This window comes from Sinocyclocheilus rhinocerous, unplaced genomic scaffold (genome assembly GCF_001515625.1).
Source record: "Sinocyclocheilus rhinocerous isolate Xijiao unplaced genomic scaffold, SAMN03320098_v1.1 scaffold585, whole genome shotgun sequence".
Taxonomy (NCBI): domain Eukaryota; kingdom Metazoa; phylum Chordata; class Actinopteri; order Cypriniformes; family Cyprinidae; genus Sinocyclocheilus; species Sinocyclocheilus rhinocerous.
The window spans coordinates 259,943-282,777 of record NW_015630024.1 but is presented as its reverse complement, the minus strand read 5'-3'; the positions used below and the strand labels follow the sequence as shown (position 1 = coordinate 282,777).

The 22,835-nt window shown below is 34.9% G+C and overlaps 2 protein-coding genes across 2 annotated transcripts in view; both read right to left on the bottom strand.

Moving 5' to 3' along the window:
- The window catches only part of LOC107739667 (alanine--glyoxylate aminotransferase 2, mitochondrial-like), a 14,366-nt gene extending 1,007 nt beyond the window's left edge, over positions 1-13,359 (bottom strand). The window contains exons 1-13 of the mRNA XM_016551841.1: positions 13,186-13,359; positions 12,436-12,524; positions 12,151-12,341; positions 11,802-11,925; positions 9,998-10,092; positions 9,779-9,872; positions 9,119-9,212; positions 7,857-7,957; positions 6,931-7,023; positions 5,995-6,127; positions 4,813-4,901; positions 3,330-3,479; positions 987-1,085 (exon numbers count right to left, since the gene is read on the bottom strand). Coding sequence (XP_016407327.1) covers positions 987-1,085; positions 3,330-3,479; positions 4,813-4,901; positions 5,995-6,127; positions 6,931-7,023; positions 7,857-7,957; positions 9,119-9,212; positions 9,779-9,872; positions 9,998-10,092; positions 11,802-11,925; positions 12,151-12,341; positions 12,436-12,524; positions 13,186-13,285 — 1,452 coding nt within the window. The 5' untranslated portion in view covers positions 13,286-13,359. The remainder of the gene's footprint in view (positions 1-986; positions 1,086-3,329; positions 3,480-4,812; positions 4,902-5,994; positions 6,128-6,930; positions 7,024-7,856; positions 7,958-9,118; positions 9,213-9,778; positions 9,873-9,997; positions 10,093-11,801; positions 11,926-12,150; positions 12,342-12,435; positions 12,525-13,185) is intronic.
- A 3,264-nt stretch (positions 13,360-16,623) lies between these two features.
- Positions 16,624-22,835, bottom strand: part of prlra (prolactin receptor a) — a 28,445-nt gene continuing 22,233 nt past the window's right edge. The window contains exons 5-9 of the mRNA XM_016551836.1: positions 22,027-22,193; positions 20,877-21,018; positions 19,818-19,914; positions 18,941-19,010; positions 16,624-17,902 (exon numbers count right to left, since the gene is read on the bottom strand). Of these exons, the coding sequence (XP_016407322.1) occupies positions 16,895-17,902; positions 18,941-19,010; positions 19,818-19,914; positions 20,877-21,018; positions 22,027-22,193 (1,484 nt within the window). The 3' untranslated portion in view covers positions 16,624-16,894. The remainder of the gene's footprint in view (positions 17,903-18,940; positions 19,011-19,817; positions 19,915-20,876; positions 21,019-22,026; positions 22,194-22,835) is intronic.

Sequence of the window (22,835 nt, the reverse complement as noted above, 5' to 3'; positions counted from 1 at the left end):
TGTCGCTCATTATCAATTACTCCACCGGCCTCGCTCCATTCCCACGGCTCTTGGCCCCGCAATTCCCTAATCAATCATTATATGCTTAAACATTAAGATTTGTACTCATGGAAATTACGAAAGTAGTCAAACCTGTTCATTAGAAGGGGGTGTCCCAATGCTTTTGGCAATACAGTGTATATAAAATGTTCCCAATTTGACCTAAAAAAAAAAAAGCATCTAGTACAATTCTGCACAATACTGCATTTTATTTGACTAAAATATAACAAAAAAGCAAATCAAAATGTATTCAGTTTTTATATTTTTTCAAATAAATAAAAAACGTATTTTATAAATATACAATTTGTGTGTGTGTATATATATATATATATATATATATTCTATATGATTTATGATTATGATCTTTCGTTTTTTTAAATTTCATTTTTTGTTTATACATTTTAAACCAATATGAATTTAAAGTAATGTATAAATCTAAAATGTTAATGTTAACAAAGTAAAAAAAATAAAATATATATATATATATTTAACAATATAGGCCTAATAGGACATTATATCCTCAGACACTGGAATTTCCTGGAAATAATTTTTTATGAGACCTGGAAAAGCTGTGCATATAAATAAATCTTAAAAATAATGGAAAAGTCATTGATGTTTCTATAGTAAATTCTATAGTTAAATTGTTCATGTTATGTTCTACTTTAAAAATTTAAATATTGAAAATATGACATACATTATTAAAAAAAAAAAAACACTTTTTTTTTTAGGAACTGTTCCTTTAAATGTATATTCAGTGCTTACTATGACTATTTCCATAAGTTCAGACAAGCAGGATTCCTGAGGCATTGAGCGTCCATGCCACTACAAGACTGAAGTGAATCCCTGAAATACCTTTTCCATTGCACAACATCCCCACACCCCATGCATTCATATTCCACATCCGCAAGAATCGCTTTACACGTGGCCTTTCAGATTCCCTCGCCTACCTGTCCATACAGCCCCCCTTTTCCAATCAGTACACCCATGTCTTTAGTGTCCTCGAAGATCTCAGCCATGGCCACAGGAGGGAGCGGGTCCCTGCTGGCCTACAGATGGGTTTGAGAGAGACGGTCAGTGGATTTAAGGAGAACAATTTCAGCTATGCTGTTGGAACAAACAAAGCTTCGATTGAAAAATCAGGGGCTTTCAGTTCAGCTGAACTTATCCACACAGTGAAATCTACTGAAATGTGACTGAAGTGTTTGTGTGTCTGTCTCATTTTTCCAGAAACATGAGTTTCCAGTATAAATAGCCACAGGTAAGTGAGGTTCAGTGGGTGTTTTTAGCTCAGGCAGAGAGTGGAGTGTGTTCTGGGAATGTTTGAACATGCTGTCTCATTGCTCTCTGCTCTAGTTAATGGCTAACAAGTCTTCTAGCTCATTTCCTGTGAGGAAAATGGCATACACTTACAACAAACACTCTGAATCATTAACTAGTCCATCTGGAGCTAAAGTAACTCGTACTCGTGACTCCTCTCATACCTCAAGGTCAAGAAACGAAGATTGCTCTGCAAATAAAGTTTAATGAAGTGGATGCACACAATCACAAAGCTTGAGGATTTTCACAATGATTTCTGAACCGTGCAAAAGCCTGAGGTGTCATTTGACTTAATTTTCACAAAACAAGATGTATTTAGACATTTTAAACTGAAGTGCATCTTTTTATGTTAAAATACTTTTATGCCAAGAGACGTTCGATTTCCTGAATTTGAGCTCTTTCCAGACGAAAAGCTGCTGTGCTCTTATATTGGAAAGATATAAGCAAGGTTACTGCACCTGATGAGAGGCAGTTTCCATAATTAAAGCTCTGCGCAGACGAACACATGCACCGCCAGATGTCTTTGTGTATTCAAGGCATTAGTTTAGGTGAATCGAAATGTCGTTACTCAAAGTTACACGATCCTTCAGCTGACAACTGAGTACAATTTGTTGCTTTTGTAAGGTGGAAAGATTGTACTTAAGGATTCTTACTGACATTTGGCAAAAATATAGGTTCGTTTCTATAGCAAATAAAATATTTATAGACTCATTTCAGTCAATGCTATTTAAGACATTAAGATGTCATAGCAACATATGAATAAATGGTTTGTATTCTTACAAATAATTAATCCAAACCATGTACGGCAGGTCATTATGGAAGCTTATTTCCGCCATGGGGAAAAAATTAAAAAGGTTAAGACTTTCTGAGTTTGTATCTCACAATTCTGACTCTTTTTGCTCATAATGAAAAAAAAGTCAGAATTGCTAGATATAAACTAAATATGGCAAGATATAAACTCGCAATTGCAAAAAAAATTCGTAATTTTATTTTCGTGGTGGAAAAAACAGAATTGAGATGTAAACTCAATTTACAGAAAAAAAAGTAAAAATTGTGAGATGTAGACTCAGAATTGCAAGAAAAATGTCTAAAATGTGAGATATCAAATACTAAATATTCTATTTCGTAGTGGAAACAAAAAAATTAAATTGAGAGATGCAAACTCAGAGTTTAGAGAAAAATATAACTGCGAGCTGTAGACTCAAAATTGCGAGAAAAGTCTGAATTGTGTGATCAAATTTCACAATTACCTTTTTCATTTTTTTAACATGTGACAGAAACAGGCAGGGGCGCGGGAAGATGTTTTAGGTTGGGGGTGCTGTAGAGGTTATTTACACTTAGTGCAAATAGCAATAGATGCTATTTACACTAATTGAAAATAGCATATTTTTTTTAATTTTGATTCAAATGATTAAATGGATGCCACCTTATTGGGACAAAAGCCCTCCCTACACCTACCCTAACCCTACCCGATATTTTATTTTCAACTTTTAGAATATTTCCTTAATTTTTATTATAAATAAATGCTTTCCTGATGTGATTTGAAATTTGAAAAGGGAGAAAAAAAGTTCTCCAAAAGGCAGATTCGAACCCGGGTCGATCGCGTCAAAAGGAGCACAACACACGCTTTACCATCTACACCACTGAATCTGACGATTGATGACTGTCTTTTGTAATGTTCACTAGCCCAATCACACGTTGGTGGGTGGAGTTACTGTAAATAGCCTCTGCCAACAAGGCGGGCTATTTGCACTCTGTAAATAGACACTCCGATTTTTTTTTTATTCCCAACAGTTAAACAGTTGCCCACAAAAAAAAGCAGCACCCTCAGCACCCCCACTTCCCGGGCCTATGGAAACAGGCTTCCATAGATCCTTAAAACACATATTTGTTGTGTTGGCTAATAATATCAATAGTATAATATGAATGAAAGCTACAAGCATTTCATGTATTTTAATGTTTGCTGCTTTCACCTTGTCTTTGACCATCTCCACCCCAATTTGAAGACCTTTTCCTCTCACGTCACCGATGATCTCGTACTTGTCCCTGAGCTTGGCCAATTCAGTCAGCAGGTACGTCCCCACTTCAGTACTGTTCTCCTGCATCTTGTCCTCTTTTATTGTCTAAGAGCAAAATACAGCATTCAGTTTCAAGTATTATTTCAAGCACTATTTATAAACAGAGGCGGACAGTAACTAAGTACATTTACTTGAGTATTGTACTTAAGTACACTTTTTGAGTATCTGTACTTTACTTGAGTATTATTTTTTCTGGGAACTTATTACTCTAACTTCACTACATTTGAAAGACAAATATTGTACTTTTCACTCCACTACATTTCTATCAAGGTCCTCGAAGTAGAAAGTCATTAGAAGCTTTGAAAGTCAGTGGGTGATTTTTTTCTTCTCTAAAAACTATTTTTTTCCAGACAGTTTATCAGTAATCACTCTTGGGGCTACATGAAGTGATTTCCCAGGATTTTTTTTAGCACTGACCAGTTCCAAATGTGATATTTATTTACAACAATTCAATAATAAGAAGTTAATATTGTGGTTTATATTAGACACAATATTGTCTGATTTTGCTAAACTGTGTAAGTGAAAATGCTACCTATAAAGCCACAGAAGAACTGTTGTGCGTCTCCTAATAAAACACAAAAGGTGTTTGACTGAAGCAGCACTGCAGACCATTCTGAGTGTGTGGGGGTGGGTAGGGGTGTTAAATAATAATTTTTTTTGTTTTGTTTTTATTATATAAATTTTGTCAATTTTGAACACAAAAAAGTTATGGACTGCAGCTTTAAATAATGGAGTTGTGTATTTTGTCCGCCTCTGTTTATAAACCATTAATATTTTTTTTGTTTTAGCTATATTTTATACTAGTATATTTTATACTGTTATTTAGATTTTTGTATTAGTTTATAATTTGAGATTACACTCTTTGACATTTTATATATTCACTATTGTTGATACCAGATATTCTTTTCATTTTATGTACCACTGATCTTTTTATTTTAACTACATTGTATGCTATTTTTTTTATATTATTGATATTTTTATACTAGTTTATGATTTATCTCACTTAGAGCAACATTTTGTGCACCATTACTGATGGCAGATGTTTTATATTATTTTTTTAACCATTGATCTTTTTATTTTTAATTAGATTTAATATTATTTTATACTATTATTTAGATATTTTTACTAGTTTATCATGTATTATCTCACAGTAACATTTTAATTACTATTGCTGATATCAGATATTTTTATGGGTATTTTTGTACAATTTTATCATTATCTCACAAACATATCATAATACTTTTTACATTTTATTTAATTTTATTGTTTATTTTTCTACTATATAACTTATCACACACAAAATGACAATTTATGCATTCACTATTGCTTATACTAATGTAACTGTGCACAACTGACAAGTAAAATGATCTGTACTTACATCTAACACTGATGAGGCGACTGCACAGGCTAATGGGTTTCCTCCAAATGTGTTGAAATGAACTCCCTTCCCAAATGACCTGGCAATCTCTGCAAAATACACAACTCACATGATATCCGTGCAATCAATATGCATGCAACCCACTCACAAGGTGTTTTTCAGTGTGGTTTTATTTATTTGGTGCAACTTTAAGCATTAGGTATACGCTCATAATTTTAGACAAATTAATCTACTCTGGTTTTACACTTTCTTTTCACGCTTTCTCTCTCAGCTTCTCACAGGATGAAGAGCAAACTGAGAGCCAGTGGAACAAAATTAGAGTGAAGGAAAAAAGTATTGGCAGTGAGCACAGCAGTGGCACTCCAGTATGCTTTCAGAGTTCAAGTATGTTCAATTCAATTTAATTCTTTGTCTAATGAACTGGCAAATTACATACCCATTTCAAATCTTCCGTTTATGTCTAAAATTTTAGAAAAAAGTTGTGTCTGCTTACTTGATCTTAGTGCTGCGTTCGACACTATAGATCTTGACATACTCATAGATCGATTACAAGACTATACGGGTATTCAAGGGAAGGCTTTAAGATGGTTTAGATCCAACCTGTCCGATCGCTACTTGCCAAGCTACGAAACATGTTACCTGCTTCTGATGCAGAAAAGCTAGTTCATGCATTCATGACCTCTAGACTGGACTATTGTAATGCACTGCTAGGTAGTTGTCCTGCATCAACAGAGCACCAGAGCTTTTCAATATGGAACACTGGTACTCAAGCAGAGCTTTTCAAAATCACAAAGCACTGAGGTGAACACAACGGTAAGCCTATTAAAAGCAACATGAGAGAGATGTAATTTAGAATTTGTGGTTCATTTTGTTCTAAGAATATTGCATTTGAGTGCAATGCTGAAACTTGGATTCAAGCTCACCACTGGGTTCAGAGTGCTGATTAATTCCACTTCCTGTTTGACCGATGTCTTACTGCACAGTCCCTCATTAAAACTTTGAAGAGTAACACTCCGTGTGTGTACCTCATTTAAAACACCTCCAGGTTTAAATGCAGTTGATTTAATCTATGAACGCACACTTGTAGAAACTGATTAAATATTACAAAGCCACAGACAGCTTGAATAAGCAAGTCAAACAATAAGTTCATCTGAATTTGCCCGAATTTCACTCTAGCCTCACCTGCTGTGGTGACTACAGCCCCCATCGGGAAACCGTTCGCTATGCCCTTTGCCACGGTAACCATGTCTGGAAGGACATTATGTCCTTGGAAACCCCAAAAGTGGCTCCCTGTGCGGCCAAAACCAGTCTGGACCTAAAAGAACCAAAATTACCAACAAATTTGCAATAAATTATAACGTTATTCAGTAATCAAGCAAGCATTTGTATATTACAAAGCCTTCAAATAAATAAACGAACGAACAAAATTTTTTTTTGTGTGTAAAAAAAAGTTTAAATAGATCATTATTTTCTGTACCTCAGTTTTGAAATCTCTGTTAAACCATTATCTGACCAAAAATAAAGTAAAAAAAAAAAAAAGTGAAATTACCATATTTCTTTCTGTTGGATACTGTACAATTGGATACTCATGCATAATTAGGTTATGTACTGTCTGAAATGTTTTCAAATTTATTGGCTGCATACATCATACTGTTTCATGATTTTTAAAATATTTTTTTAAATAATGCAGCAAACAGTGTCGTCACATGATCACTTCATGCATTTTAATTAAGTGAGCAGCATCCAGTTTTCTTAATGTCTACATTTACATGACAACGATGTACTAAAAAAGCTTTTTAATTTGCATTATTCGTTGTCCAAACAATCCACATACTTTAAACATTGTATTATGCGAATACATAATACACATGAAGTGTCACAAATTTGCGTTTTTAGTAGTTTACACAGAAACGATAACTGTACTGTTTTCAAAAACACTTTGAAACCCCCCATTTACCTGCAATTGGGGCGGGGTTAAGCACAGGTGTTGCTGTTTACTTCACTAGAGTGATACACACTCTGTTTGTTTTTGAAAATTTGGGACAATCTGAAGCACCAATCCTGTGTTTTTGGCTTCACTGATGTACAGAATGGGATTTACAAGCAAATTCTTCAGACCTCATCTGCTATACAGATTCCTCCTTTCTCCCGAACAAATTGGTAGGTGTCTTTCAGGTAGTTTTTTGGAAACTGAACAGCCCCACCAACACCCTGTAGAAAGATAAAAATGATAATCAGGATATAACTTGCCACATGTTAATATTTGAGAGCAATGAGTTAGTGTTTGTGGAATTTTTAGTCAGTGCTGGATATACAATGCCTTGCAAAAGTATTCAAACCCCTTCATTTTTTTCATGTTTTGTTGTTTTGCAGCCTTATGTTAAACTGCTCTAAAATTACTTCTTTTTTTTTTCACATCAATATATATATATATATATATACTAATATATATATATATATATATATATAGTTTTAAACATTAAATGCAATCTTCCATTAACTGGACTGTGCTGGAATATACAATATAGAGCAAAATACTGACATTCTGCTGTGAAAATTGAAGTTATTTTCACTGATGTCCTTTTAGTAACTTATGACATCTTTCAGCAAAGTGCTGGGTAATGGCTCTGATTTTGTTTGTCAGTGTTTGTTTCTATGACAACTGAAATGCCCTACACTCCTAGAAATATAGGTTCCACAAAGGGGTTTTCACAGTGATGCCATAAAAGAGCCATTTTAGGTTCCCCAAATAACCTTTCAGTGAGCAGTTTTTAAAATAGCCAATATTCTTTGTGTGAAGAACTTTTTGATCAATGGAAAAGTTCTTCATGGAACCTTACAAAAAATAACCTTTATTTGTAAGAGTATATGGTGAACAATGCAGATCACTGTCGGACCCACTTTTTTGAAAGTTTGAAGCATCTTAACTACAGCATATTTAGTCCTGATCTTTTAGGGCACTCAGTTCATATTTTCATAGCATTTATGTTTAATCTAATTACGTTCATACTTGAGTTTCAATGGCAGGTGTGGTATAATCAAACCTGGATGGGTTCCGCAAAGAAAGCAGCGATACGATTGGGAACGGTTGTTGCGAACATCTCTTTGAGCTCTCTAATATACATGTCATTGGCCTGACAGTGACATGAAAACAGAAAGAAACAGATTGATCTATGATACCTAAAATGTGTGCTAACAAGTAGATTTGTACATTTTCGGAAGAAAATGCAAGTGGTGCTTGTTTGTGCAAAACTTGTGGGTGCCTGCTGAGATGTTATAAGTGGTTTTCCATGTTTCTAAGATGTTCTTAGTAATGCTGCTCTACAAGAATCACTAATTATAGTGTTGATCTTGAAGTTCTGATCATGTATTGTGTGGTTCTTTTTTAATATAGTTGCTGCTGTCAATGTTTGACCTGATGACACAATTAGACCTTATACTTTAAACACATTGTTCTGAGCTATTTTACAGGGAATAATTGATTATATGTCTATAATTTTCAAGAAGAAGAAACACATTTTTTTTCTTCCAGATTTTGGTACAGGTAGGCAAGGCAATTGTTTAGGTCTATGCCACCATTCATATACACTGGTAATTAAAACAGCTTTACAGTAACATGCACAAAAGGAAAGAGCAAACATCTACATTTAATCCACAGATTTAGTTTCATTCATTTTTTTTTTTTTATTTCTAATTCAAAATCTTTTTTTATTAAAACATACACAAATTTTTCCATTTGTTTAATATTTTTAACCCTTGAAATTTCAAAAAGTTTAGCTTAATGTTAGGCTGTAGAATTTATAATAGAGTAATAAACCTTTATATAAAAACAGTAGAAGTCTATATAGTTGTCACCACCGGGACCACGAGGCAGACAGGCAAATTGTTTAGGTCTATGCCACCATTCATATACACTGGTAATTAAAACAGCTTTACAGTAACATGCACAAAAGGAAAGAGCAAACATCTACATTTAATCCACAGATTTAGTTTCATTCATTTTTTTTTTTTTATTTCTAATTCAAAATCTTTTTTTATTAAAACATACTGGGTGAGGGTTCCGGTGAGGAGGTGCTCTGTGGATCCATGAGTCCGTGTTGTAATCCGTTTCGTTTTGAGGGACTGGTCTTCTGTCACCACCGGGACCAAGTATTTGAGTGGTGTGGTAAGTGGGTGCAGGTGTCCGTGATCAGTAATCAGGTGATTGTGAGCGGGTGTAGGAGGCTGATTCGGCTGGTGAGGCAGGTGTTTCCGTGACAATAGTATGCCCTCATTAAGCTTTGATAGTATGTGTGTGTGTTTGTACCTGGGGAGCAGCTGCATTCTCGGATGGTTTGAACTGGGGAGTCTCTACAGTGGCTTCCTCCCCAGAGGCCCCTGAACACATCCGGACACATGGTCTAAAATGAACACAATCCACATAGGAAAAAAAATGTATCAAAGCTTTGCAAGACAGATCCCACAACTCAAATGCATACAGTTATAAGACATGCTTTTCAAATATGAAAACGCACTGGATTCCCAATATAACATGCAAAATCTGTTCTATAATCAAAGAATATTTTTTTTATTATTCTTTCATCATAAAACGTTAAAATGTTATGCTTAAACCTGGAAAAACTATTAGCAATTAAGAAAAATAAACTTAATTCAAGATGCTTTTTTCATGCATAAGTACCATTCAAGAACATTTTTGATATTGGTTCTTTTTAAAAATAAAATATAGTCTAGGGTCTATTCTAGTCTATAGTATAGGGACAGGTCTTGTCTTACATATAAAGTTCAGGGTTGTTATTCAACCTCATGAGGTCTGACAGTAATTTTGTTACTTTTGCATTAATCAACAACACAAACATAGGTTATGATGTTTCCTCTTCTAATGCGATTTGTGGACTTGACCCCGAGGGATATTACATTATAAAGCAGGTAGCTGACAGAAGGAGAAATGTGTGGGTGTGAGATGTACATTATGGCAGCCCATAGAAGAGAGGATGGGATATTTGTAATCTGCGTTGGACGTCAGGCCTGTCGCTTGTGGACTGCCACCATGATACGAACCCCTGAGCACACAGACACAGATGATGTAGCGACTATCTATTGCTGTACAGGGATGCTTGATCTGTCAGCTTTCCCAAGAACTAGCCATCTTCCATTTGTTCAAAAATTGGCAAATAAGGTCAATCACCTCAGTGTGATGACATCAAAGTTTCCTGTATAAAGCCGGGCCATTAGTACTGCGAGGTCATTAGCCTCCGAGCCACTGTTGGTAAAATAGACAACCTAGAAAAGAAGACCATCATGATATTAATGCTACACCACAAAAGGCTATGTGCACAGTATTCAAATTTTCTGTATGCATAATATTACCACTTGTTTGGGGTTGGTAATTTTTATTTTTTCCCCATGTTTTTGAAAGAAGTCTCTTGTGCAGCATTTATTTGATCTAAAATACAGCAAAACCATAATATTGTAAAATTATTACAATTTAAAATTATGGTTTTCTATTTTAATATATCAATGTTATATTTTAAAATGTATTTTATTCCCGTGATGACAAAGCTGAATTTTCAGCATCATTACTCCAGTCTTCAGTGTCACATGATCCTTCAGAAATCATTCTAATATGCTGATTTGGTGTTCAAAGAATCATTTATCAATTTTTAAAAACAGTTGTACTGACTTATATTTTTGTGGAAACGGTGATTTTTTTGTCAGGATTCTTTGATGAATAGAAAGAACAGCATTTATTGGAAGTACAAATCTTTTGTACCATTATACTGTAAGTGTCTTTACTGTCACTTTTGATTAATTTAATGTGTCCTTCCTGAATAAAAGTAATAATTTCATTAAACAAAAACCTGTGCTCAAACTTTTAAATGGTAGTGCATGCCAAAATGTGCATTCAACTTTCTGATGCCATGGACCCTTAAAATGATGATCCTATATACACTACCGTTCAAAAGTTTGGGATCAGTAAGATTTGTAATGTTTTTGTGCTCATCAAGGCTGTATTTATTTGATCAAAAATACAGAAAAAACTGTAATATTGTGAGATATTATTTCAATTTCTAATATTGGTTTTCTGTTTTAATATACTTTAAAATGTAATTTATTTCTGTGATCAAAGCTGAATTTTCAGCATCATTACTCCAGTCTTTAGTGTCACATGATCCTCCATTTTGAATAAATGCTGTTTATTTATTTATTTAATATTCATAAAAGAATCATAAAAGTATCACAGGTTCCAAAAAACATGAAGCAGCACAACTGTTTCCAACACTGATAATAAATCAGCATATTAGAATGATTTCTGAAGGATCATGTGACACTGAAGACTGGAGTAATGATGCTGAAAATTCAGCTTTGCATCACAGGAATAAATGACATTTTAAAGTATAGTCAAATAGAAACAGTTATTTTAAATTGCAATAATATTTCAGAAAATAACAGTTTTTTTTTTAATCAAATAAATACAGCTTTGATGAGCACAAGAAACTTCGGTAAAAAAATATTAAAAACCTTACTGATCCCAAACTTTTGAACGGTAGTGTATATATATGAATTATTTGGAAAATATTGAATTTACAATAATTTTCTTTTTTGTATCTTCTGTAACAGTCTCTTAATTTTGTGACAATCTAATGAATTCCAACATTAGAAAGCACAATGAAATGTAATTATGTCAAATTCTGTATGACTACTTCTTATGATTAGGATTTTAATTATGATTTTATTTTTATATATAATTTAGTTTTTTATATATTAGTAATTTTATATTTTAGTAATTGATATTTAACTTATATTGTACTATACATAAACTAAACTATTTTTTTATATTTTTTTGCAGACAAAACGGCACCCCCAGACCCCAGTTTGTAAGCCCCTGCAGTAGGCAAGAGTATGTTACATGTAATAAAATATATTCACAATGCAATACGCTCAGCCTTCCACTTTCAGCAATGGCAGTGGCTCCATCAATCATACAGCACCTTCAGCGGGTCTGGCAAAAGAGAGGCCAGTTTCTCTGCATACTCCTGTATTTGTGGATACACATAGATGGCTGTCGTGTGCCATAGACGCCTCAGCTGTTTCTCGGCCGTCTCTGTCACTTTCCTGCAACCATATTCAAACTTCTAATTACATTTTAGAAATAATGTAATTTTGTAGACAAAAACAAACACAGCAGCCCATGTAAGAGCTCTGGGCAATAAAATGCTGGAACAAGTCCATAATAAGCATTAATCTACAGCTTAGTCATTTATTGCAGTTCAAGCTAACTGTAATGCACACATTCACAAAATAAACAAAAATGTTGCATTGCAACAAACTGAACCTTACGGGTTACAATGTCCTACACTAACAGTGGCGACCCCCGCAAACAAGTCCATATAGCGTCTTCCATCCACATCCCACAGCCACTGCATGTAACCCTGGTTTATGAAGACTGGCTTCTTGTAGTATGTTACCTTCATAGTCATGGGGTTGCAGTTGTTTTTCCTTATGTCTAGTAAACGGTCTTTAGACATGTCCTAAAGGAAAAAATCATTCATGCTTAAAAATGATTTGATTTCTCTCTGATTATTATTATTATGAATGCCCTCAGATATAAACCTCTTAGGCTACCTGATACGGCTGAGGTTTAAAGTCACATGGGGGAATCTGGGGCAGCACAGGTGGTGGGTGTTTCACGGCTGATTTTTGGCAAAGCACACCTGGGCAGAGGTACATTTAGTGCTCAGTAATCCATAGAGGCAGTTATGGGTCACAATATTTCCTGCCAGCTCATATGCAAAGGGGATATTTTTATCTTTTAAGCTGCAGGAAAGCCCTGCCCTGAGACCTGCTAACCTCCCAGTAACCTTGCATGCATTGGCACAGAAGATTTACAGTGCTGATATAGGAGAGGCATATTGAATCCATCCATCCATCCATCCATCTATCTATCTATCATATTATTTGTATAGTATTAAGTAGTATGAGTATATTGTATAATATTTTACTATTATTTTTAAATATTTAACGATAGATAGATATTGATATGTATTCTATCTATCTAACAACTTTAAGCAGTAAGAATTGTATGATATATCCAACTTCTAGATAGATAGATAGATAGATAGATAGAAGTGTTTTAATATTGACAGGGCAGTCATTCGTCATTAATTACCACAGTATCGCCATGGTAATGTCCAAACACATATTTACATTTTTGTTATGATGACAGGGCCGTTGTTCGTGATTCGATGCTCGGGAATCCGGACTACAGATTCGTTCGAGCCGAAATACGCAAACGCAATGTATGTACTATATATTAAAAACTTTACGTTACATGTTCCGATCACTTTAAATGTGAGACAAACATTGCATTCTTACCGCAATCTTTGTGGAATTTTACACACGCATCCACTGAATTCCACGGGTCCGTTTTCCTGAACAGAGACGGACCGTGCAGCCGAGAACAAACTTTATGCATTGCTGATGTTTTTAAGACAAATACTTCTGCAGCAAATCCAAAAATTAAAGTGTGGAAAGCGGTGAATTCTACTCCAAAAGTGTTCGGGGAGGGGCAAGTTCAGCCAATGGTATGAAGGGGTAAAGTCTGTCTTGAGGCTTTTTACTGAAGAGTAATGTGCTTCACAGAGAGCAGCAGAGCTATTCTTTTGGGTATTATTCACATCTATATAAATGACTGGATTGCTCACTACCATCAGGCGGTGAAGCCACTAGAAGTGTTCGAACCTCCCTATTATAGATCAGTGGTATTATCTTATGTTCCATTTAATATGGCTAAAAGTATATGAAATCTAGTTTGTTCAGTTCATCAGGTTGCGTCCACGATAAATGAATAAATGTAAATGTCCAGTATATAATATATACTGTAGCGTATATAATAATAACAATAATAATAGAACTAACAGGTTTTTGTTTTATCAATTGGAAAACTTTATGCCCTCATAATTTTTTCCCTATTTGAATTTTTTTTATATGTAATTTTTTATTGAATTACCATTGTGCCAGGCCTAGATTTTTTTAACTTAAAATATAAAAATCCATTATAACAAGATGAATTAGATTTTATAAACTATGATAATCTAAAATAGTCAAGTAATCAATTACAAATCTCTGGAGATACAGTATAAACAAGTTTTTTTGTGACAAATTAGCAAAATAATAATAATAGGCCTAATAATAATAATTCAAGAACATAAAAGCTGAATTAGAATAAATGTTGTGGTCTTTGTATTACAGTATTTTCTAGTACACAGTACTCACTGTTAACAATTCTATTGTGTATATGCATTGCCTGAATGTTTTTGGTTAAATGTTTACCGGCAAAATAAAAAGCCATTCTCAGAATAACCACCCCGACACATCTGAAACAATCTGAGCATATGTTTTAATGGTTTTGCTATGTGATTACACAAATAATGTTTATGGAAAAGCAGAACACAGTAGAACACACAAGATGTATTTCTTACATAGGTTAACATCGCAAATTTAATTTCAGCACCTCCAGTGACTTGACAGTAAAGACAAAAGACAGTAAAGAAAATAGCAACAGAATTCTATAAATGTATAACACATTTTTGTGATTTGAACAATTTTAGTCAGATGGTTTTGGGTTTGGTAGAATGAAGTCAAAAATGTGATTTCAGTTAGAAAGATGTAATCCCTAAATTATCAAATCTGCATATGCATTTTCTTTACTGTAAGATATCTTACTCTCAGATGAAAAGACTTAAATATTATTTCACACTGTTGCCCCGAGGCTTCACATTAAATTAGATACTGTAACAAACACATATTTTGTAGATTTGACATTGCCTGAGATAGAAATCTATTAAAAGAAATTGTGCTTTTCCGTGCAGATTTATTATGCATGAAACTGAGAATATATGACTGCTGAGCAACAAAGAAAATGTTACGCTACTCACAAATCAACAAAGTTAGATGGGATGATTTATGTATGGCTTAGGCAAAACTAACAAAACTATTTATCAGTATATAAATTGCCTGTAGGTTACATATAAATGCATTTCTACATTATATATAACAATTGAATAATTATTGTATATTTACATGTATGCGTAATGCAACTTTAGACATAAATATATACTTGGTAATTTACCCTTTCCAAAAAAATAAAAATAAAATAAAAATACACCTCAGTCGGCTTTCAGAGATTTACAGTGGGTACGGAAAGTATTCAGACCCCCGACTCATGGCTGTATTAGATCAAAAGGGTGCTTCTACTAAATACTGAGCATTTTTCAGTTTTTCTTTTTTAATAAATTTGCAAAAATGTCAACAATTCTGTGTTTTTCTGTCAATATGGGGTGCTGTGTGTACATTAATGAGGAAAAAAAAATTAACTTAAATGATTTTAGCAAATGGCTGCAATATAACAAAGAGTGAAAAATTTAAGGGGGTCTGAATACTTTCCGTACCCACTGTATGCATAAAATAAGGCAACATGTGGAGGTTGACTCTTGAATTGGCAAGGGCTAAAATCTTCCTTGTCTCCATGAATTAATGGCTACCTAGGATTTAAGGATATACAGATTTAGAAAAATAGATTCTCACAAGGTTAACATTCACAGAAACACACAAATTCTTACAGTGAACAACTCACTGTAACATATTTGGAAAAATATCTGAATGCTGGCAGTTTGCAATTTTTCATTTTACACTGGTTTTGCTTTTTGTGTTTGAAATCAGTGCCAATAACATTTATAATACATACATTCGGCAGGAGTGTTTAAGTAAGTTTTCCTCCACCTGAGAGTTGTAAATATCAAAGGCAAATTCTTTAAAATTATAAGAGTTTACAATCAGTTCAAATCCCTTTTCATTTATTTACTTTTGCATGTGTGTAAACCATTAATAAGCAAAGACATTTTGAATTGTATGGCTGAGATTATGCTGTGTTTCCAGCAGGATTACAGTAGGTATAAACCGACTCTCACTGCAAATAATGCTCTTGTGTTTATATAATACGCAGCATACTGTCATTATATTTAAAATTCATTTAAATGTGTAGTGAAATGCATCAAGCAAAAGTTTTGAATTGGGTGAACGCTTTGACAATACTTAAGATCAGTTAAAAAAATAGGCCATGTACATTATAGCAACAGACCCCGTCATGTAGTTTAGGAGTGAATAGCGGCATAAAAAAAGTAGTGGCTTTTAACACGTAACAGTGCCATGATGAAAATACATACAACAACATAATGCATAGTGGATTGCTGAGGGCAACTATGCTAAGTGCTAAGTTTTCAAATCTCACGAATCTCAAAACATGACAAGTCATTAAAAGTTAACAAGAAATGGCATTCACAACCAATTTTACTTCCAAAATACCATATATTTCTGAGTAAAACAGCATAAAAGTATTGGAGAATTGCAATGGCGGTTGCTGGATCTTGAAAAGTAGAATTTCCAATGAAATCACAATGTCTAAATGGCTATGGGCCTATTGACTAACATACATACAGAATACAGAACATACAGAATTTAAGTGAATTTCGCAGTAAATGGGATCTCATGTTAACGTTAAAGACTTGATTTAACTTGGTTTTTGGTGTTTATAAGTGTCACCTCATCAAAGTACACAATCTGTCAAAGAAACAAAATCGATGACTTCTCACGCTCTTCCAAAGGGCTAACGCCATGGAAGAACCATTTTTAGGTTCCCCAAAGAACATTTCAGTCCATAGTTGTTAAAAAAACATTTTTTTCTTAGTGTGAAGAACATTTTAATAATCTAAAGAACCTTGTACCTTTTGTGCAATGGAAAGGTTCCATCATGGATGTTAAAGGGTTCTTCATGGAACCTTCAAAGCAAATGAAGAACATTTATTTTCAAGACCCTTTACAGTGCTTACATAAAAGTTCAGACCTCAGCTCTGAAACATAACGCTCTTGCTAATACAATATAATTAAAGCTAACTATTTTTATAAATATAAATCCTCTTCATTAAATCACCGTAGCAAGATCTGAGAGGGAGAAAAGCACTTTTTTTTGCTCAAGGTTTTATGTTCAGCTTATTGTTTTTGCTGCATTGCAATGGACCACTATGCGCTAGTAGGATGGCATTAAGACTGTTGAGTCCACATAACCATTTCCCATCACCCTCATGCCTTCCTGTGGCATCCCACTGTTCGATTGGTAGATGACAGGTTTGCAGGGGTGAGGCGGTTGCTGGGTTGTGCATTGACCAGCCTGGCTGTCCAAGTCCTGGCTGTAATCGTCCACGCACTGATGGGACGTATCCCTCTGCAGAAGCAGAATATTGTTTGATGTTACTTCTTTGACCTTGCTGTAGTCCTCCCCAGCATAATCTGACCCCTCAGGTTCACGGTTTGGGTCCGAAAGCGGCCTAAGCAGTAGCATATTCTCCGGGTTGACCCTTTGCACCTCCACATATTCCAGAGAACGTGACGGAGATACGCCAGGAGCAGGAGTGTCGAGGCCATCCAGGTTAAACTGGTTGTAGCTTTGGGAATGTCGGCAGGCTGGTTTACTGAAGCGGCCCTCCTGTTGTGGCATGTCCTGATGGTGTAGCTGGTGGTAGTTGGTTGGCATTGCGTGTGGCGATGAATGGTTGAGGATCTCTGGGACGCTGTGGTAGACCGGTTTCACAGCTTCCACTTGGTAATGGTGGTGAGGTTGCGGAGACGAAAACACAACAGAGGTTGCGGAGACGAAAACACAAGTCCTCTGGAGTCCTTCTCCAGAGGACTCTGGAGAACCAGGTTCGAGACCCTGGCATTCACTGCTTTCAGTAGAAGCGCAGCTCGTTTCTCCATGCTGGCTGTACTGATGTTGATCGCTTCCACTCCCTTCCCGTCCCTCCATGCACTTCTCCAAAAGCAGAGTGCGACTGTCGCAGCTTCCCCTGCCCGAGTCGCAGTCTGACGGCCTTTTGGACTTCATGCAGACCTCTGATAGATCTTTACCGTCCAGAACCAATTCTTGCTCCTCATTGTCATACACCTCAAGGTACTCCACCAGTAAGTCGTCGTAATCGATGGTTGGAGGGAAACCTTGGATCACCAGAGAACTGAAAACTTCCTCTGACTTTCCGCTCTGTAAAAAAGCAAGTAAAGCAAGTGAGATAACTTCCTCAAAAATGCAATTAAAAATGTGGCATGAGGGAAAATATCAAAACCTTTACAAAACGGAAAACTGTCATCATTTACTAACCCTCAAGTTGTTCGAAACCTGTATGAGTTTCTTTCTTCTGTTGAACACCAATGAAGATATTTTGATCAATGTTGGAATGTTTGAAGAATACTTTTCTTTCAATACTATGGAAGGCAATGACTGCCAGCAACTGTTTGGTTACCAACATTCTTCAAAATATCTTCTTTTGTCTTCAACAGAAGAAAGAAACTCATACAGGTTTCGAACAACTTGAGGGTTAGTAAATGATGACGGAATTTTCATTTTTGGGTGAACTATCCCTTAAGGCAGGGGTGTCCTGTTTATTACTGTGAAGCTGCTTTGATGCATTCTGTATTTAATAAATACTGTATAAATAAATGGTTGCATAACACAATACTTAATAGCAGTCCAAAATACGTGCCATCAGCTGTTTGAAGGTCTGTTGAACACCAATGAAGATATTTTGATCAATGTTGGAATGTTTGAAGAATACTTTTCTTTCAATACTATGGAAGGCAATGACTGCCAGCAACTGTTTGGTTACCAACATTCTTCAAAATATCTTCTTTTGTCTTCAACACCCTACACGACGCCTTACAAGTTTCGAACAACTTGAGGGTTAGTAAATGATGACGGAATTTTCATTTTTGGGTGAACTATCCCTTAAGGCAGGGGTGTCCTGTTTATTACTGTGAAGCTGCTTTGATGCATTCTGTATTGAATAAATACTGTATAAATAAATGGTTGCATAACACAATACTTAATAGCAGTCCAAAATGCGTGCCATCAGCTGTTTGAAGGTAAAACAAACACACAAAAGCTAAGATTCCATTTACCATGCTGATAAAAACCACCAAATATGTTGAAATTATGGAGTCTACCTTAAAGCTAACCTGAAAAATGTCAAAGTTTAGTTGGACACAGGCCTTTTTCGAGGTGCATGAGTGATTTTTCTATTACCTTGAGCAATTGTTTGTCGAATCCTTTGATTTTTGGTCCAGGAACAGGAGGCAGCAAACAAAGCTTCACACTGAATACAAATATAAAAATCTGAATAAGATTGAAAAAGTTGATACTGAACTGTTTTTTCAAAGGTTAAATAAACCCTTGAAATACTTTAAGTATACAAAATGTGCTTAATTTGAATTTAGATAATTTTTTATGATATTTTCTTGAGGTGTTTGGGAGTTAATTAGTAATTTGTCTTAAATTCTATGTCAATGCACAGTTAAGATTAATGTCTTTCTACATGTCAGCCTGCTTGATCATAATATAAGCACTATGGATACTGGAAAGGGACTTATCTAGAATACGGAACAAAAGCTTCCACGTGTCCCGACAGGATTAAAAGATTAATTTTGGATCCTGTTCGTCCTTGTACTGTTGAAAATGCCTCACATTATTTGACAATGTAATTAGTCTATCTTTGTCTATTTAAATCTGTGCTGAGAGAAACTGGCCTAAAAACTACATTTGAGAGTAAAGTGAAGTACTGCAAGATCTGGATCAATCCTCTAATGGCAGTTTAATCCTACATAATGAGTATTCGTCAGCAAAAACAAAGAGGCAATTATATATATATATATATAAATGGTCAGAGCAAATCTGACTTCAATCACACTAACAGGCATGACTTTTACATTTGCCAATGATGGCATAAGATGGTAAGATGATATAGAATAAAATGCAAATGCAAAACTCACCAATAAAATCATGTTAAAATATATATGAAAACCAAAACATTACATGTAAAATAAAAAGTAAAATACAATCAATAACAAATGGAAAAATAAATCATTTTAGTTCAGACAGAAAATTTTCAGGCTCAAAGACGCACCTGTTTCGTTTCACATTTAGAGTCCAGGTGAGGATGAGGATGATGAAGACAGAGACTATCGTGATCATGATCCACAGCGAACGCTCTCTGGGTATATCTACATATCACAAACACAAAATCAGGAAATGGTGATGAATAGAGTACATCTCTACTGCAATTTGTTTTTCCACTTATGACAAATCATAATAATAAAAAAAAAAAACAGGATAAACAGTAGGTAAAATTGGGTCACTGCATTTAAAAATGACAAACTCTCAAAATAAACAAGTTGGGACATCGTGGTTATTTTTAAAATGCTGTGAGCTGGAAACAGGCTGATCTCTGACTCATTTTGCTCTATTTCATTTTTGCCGCCGTCAGGTGCGACTCCCACCGGGCCTGACTTTCCACGGAAGCTCCCGGGCAACTGAGGCCCAGCCAGAGCTGCGGCTCAAAAACCGTGTGCTGCAGAGGTTGTGCTAGCTGGGTGAAGATGAGTTCATAACTCCCTGGAGAAACTGAAGGCCTGTTAGTATCCCCTCTAGAATTGCTAGATACATATGTGTAGAGCAGATTTGTTCTCAGGCTCAGCGGAAGACCATGGAGACACAGATTGTGGTCCTGAAACGGCTCTCTGGCGGTGCTAGATGAAAATTTAATAGGCTTCATGCATGCCTCAACCTACTAGACTAGAAATGTTTTGCTTGTCTTACATGTGTCTAAACTGAGCACATATTGAGCACATACACCAATTTTTGGATCACTCCTGGTGCACATTTTATACGTTTGGGGGTTGGCATTTTCAATGTCTTACATCTTTTATATTTAAGGTTCAGAAGTCTGACAATTGAACATTTGGGATTACAAATGTAAGGTAAACCAGAAAATAATAATAAAATGTTATGCTGGTAATATAATTTAATAATAATTAAATTATGTTAACTTAATATAATAAATGGTTTTACTATATTAAATATAAATATAAATACATTTATATAAATATAAAAACAAATATTATATATTGTACTTATTTATAATAACCAAGTTTGCTTTAACTACTAAAGAAAAATAAAGACTTACAGTCGGGCATTTTGACGTAGGTGGGTTGGGTCCATTCACTCCAGAACCCATGATCAGGTTTACATCGCACCTGCACCATGAACTCTTTATCAGGGTGAAGACTGCATTCATTGTAGTACTTCTGCATGCCAGCATCATATTCCTACATAGAGATAAAGAGAGCATAAGCTACCACTGAAACACTTTTTATAAGTCTCATTGATCAATATAAAAATAGACAGACAGACAGACAGACAGATAGATAGATAGATAGATATATCACATTTGTTAATATGTCTACTTGCTTATAAAGTTGTTTGAATTCAGATCAAAATAGATGCCAGTATCATACACTTACCCAGAGAGCATAAGCTACTGTACCACTACAATTAACTAAACCAATATTTTGTTAATCAAATGTATTTAAAATAAATCATAAAATATTTAAAAATACAAATATCAAATACTATATTTGTTGCATTGCAAAATATATATTTAAATTTGTGTGAATTCAGATCAAAGTAGATTTTACTTAAATATTTATCTAGTTAGCATTTAAACTGAAGACAAATACATCATCAGCAATAATCATCAGTTACATATCTTGTCTCAGTTCATGAGCCAATACTATTGCTCTCAGGTTACTCTGTCACTAGGCAATCATTATTGGTCATGCCTCTGTGTTACTGAAGCGCAAGCCTTTGGGGTGAAAAATCTGGTTTGATCTAGTCACTGTTGTTCTGCAGATCTAGCCTCCCTCAGGTTTCAGGAGACCAATGAAGACATAAGCCCAGACTGGGACAGTCAATGATTAAACTGCTCAGTGTAACAGCTGACTTCATGTCGGCCCACTGGCTGCATGTCCACTTGCCCTTAGCGTTCCATTCATTTAAGATGTTGGATAAAGTCACAAACAAACAACAGCTACTTTGAACTATTTTCTAACTTGTTGGCTCACATTTAACAAGTTGGTTGGCAACACTAATCCATAATACCAAGCATGTGAAGTATATTGTGAAGATGTCCAACTGTATTGTAGATGTCTAAACAGTCGAGTGAAAACAGGGTAACAAAAGTCCATCTCAATATTATCTAGACTTAAATCTAGTTAAATTGCTACAAACGTAACTGATAATCAAACATTTTCTAAAGATGAGTTTTTTAAACCCACCTCCCATTCTTTATCTTTTTCTTGTTTAACTCGTAGCTGGTACAGTAGCGTGATCCACCCTGAGCGAGTGTCTGCGGTTCGAGGTTTCTCCCAGGACACTCTCACGAACGGACCCTGGTCGTCATCGACCACGACTGCTGTCACGTTCTCTGGAGTGTTTGGTTGAACTGTGGGTGAAAAGGAGAGGACAGGAAGTCCATTATAAAATATGCAACAGTTAAACCTACTGCTGTGATTACCACAACTATTCTTGAGTACATTTCAATTTGAGCGTGTAAAAAAATCCTGAAATGTGGAAATGAAACATACACTACCGTTCAAAAGTTTGGGGGCAGTAACATTTTTTTTGGAGATGTTTAGACTGCATTTATTTGATAAAAAATACACTAAAACAGTAATATTATAAAATGTTATTACAACTGGTTTCTAATTACAATAAAAAAATAACTGGTTTCTAATACATTTTAATATTTAATTTATTCCTGTGATGCAAAGCTGAAATTACAGCATCATTACTCCAGTCTTCAGTGTCACATGATCCTTCAGAAATCAATCTAATATTCTGATTTGCTGTTCAAGAAAGACGTATTATCATCATGTAAACAGTTGTGCAGTCGTGATACACATACATGATTTTTTGCTAAACATAAAGTTCAGAAGAACTGCATTTATTTGAAACAGAAATCTTTTGTAACAACGTATAAGTCTTTACTGTCATTTTTGATCAATTTAATGTGCCCTTGTTGAATAAAAAAAAAGTATTAATTAACAAAAAGACTAAAAATGATAGGTCCACATATTTAAAGTAA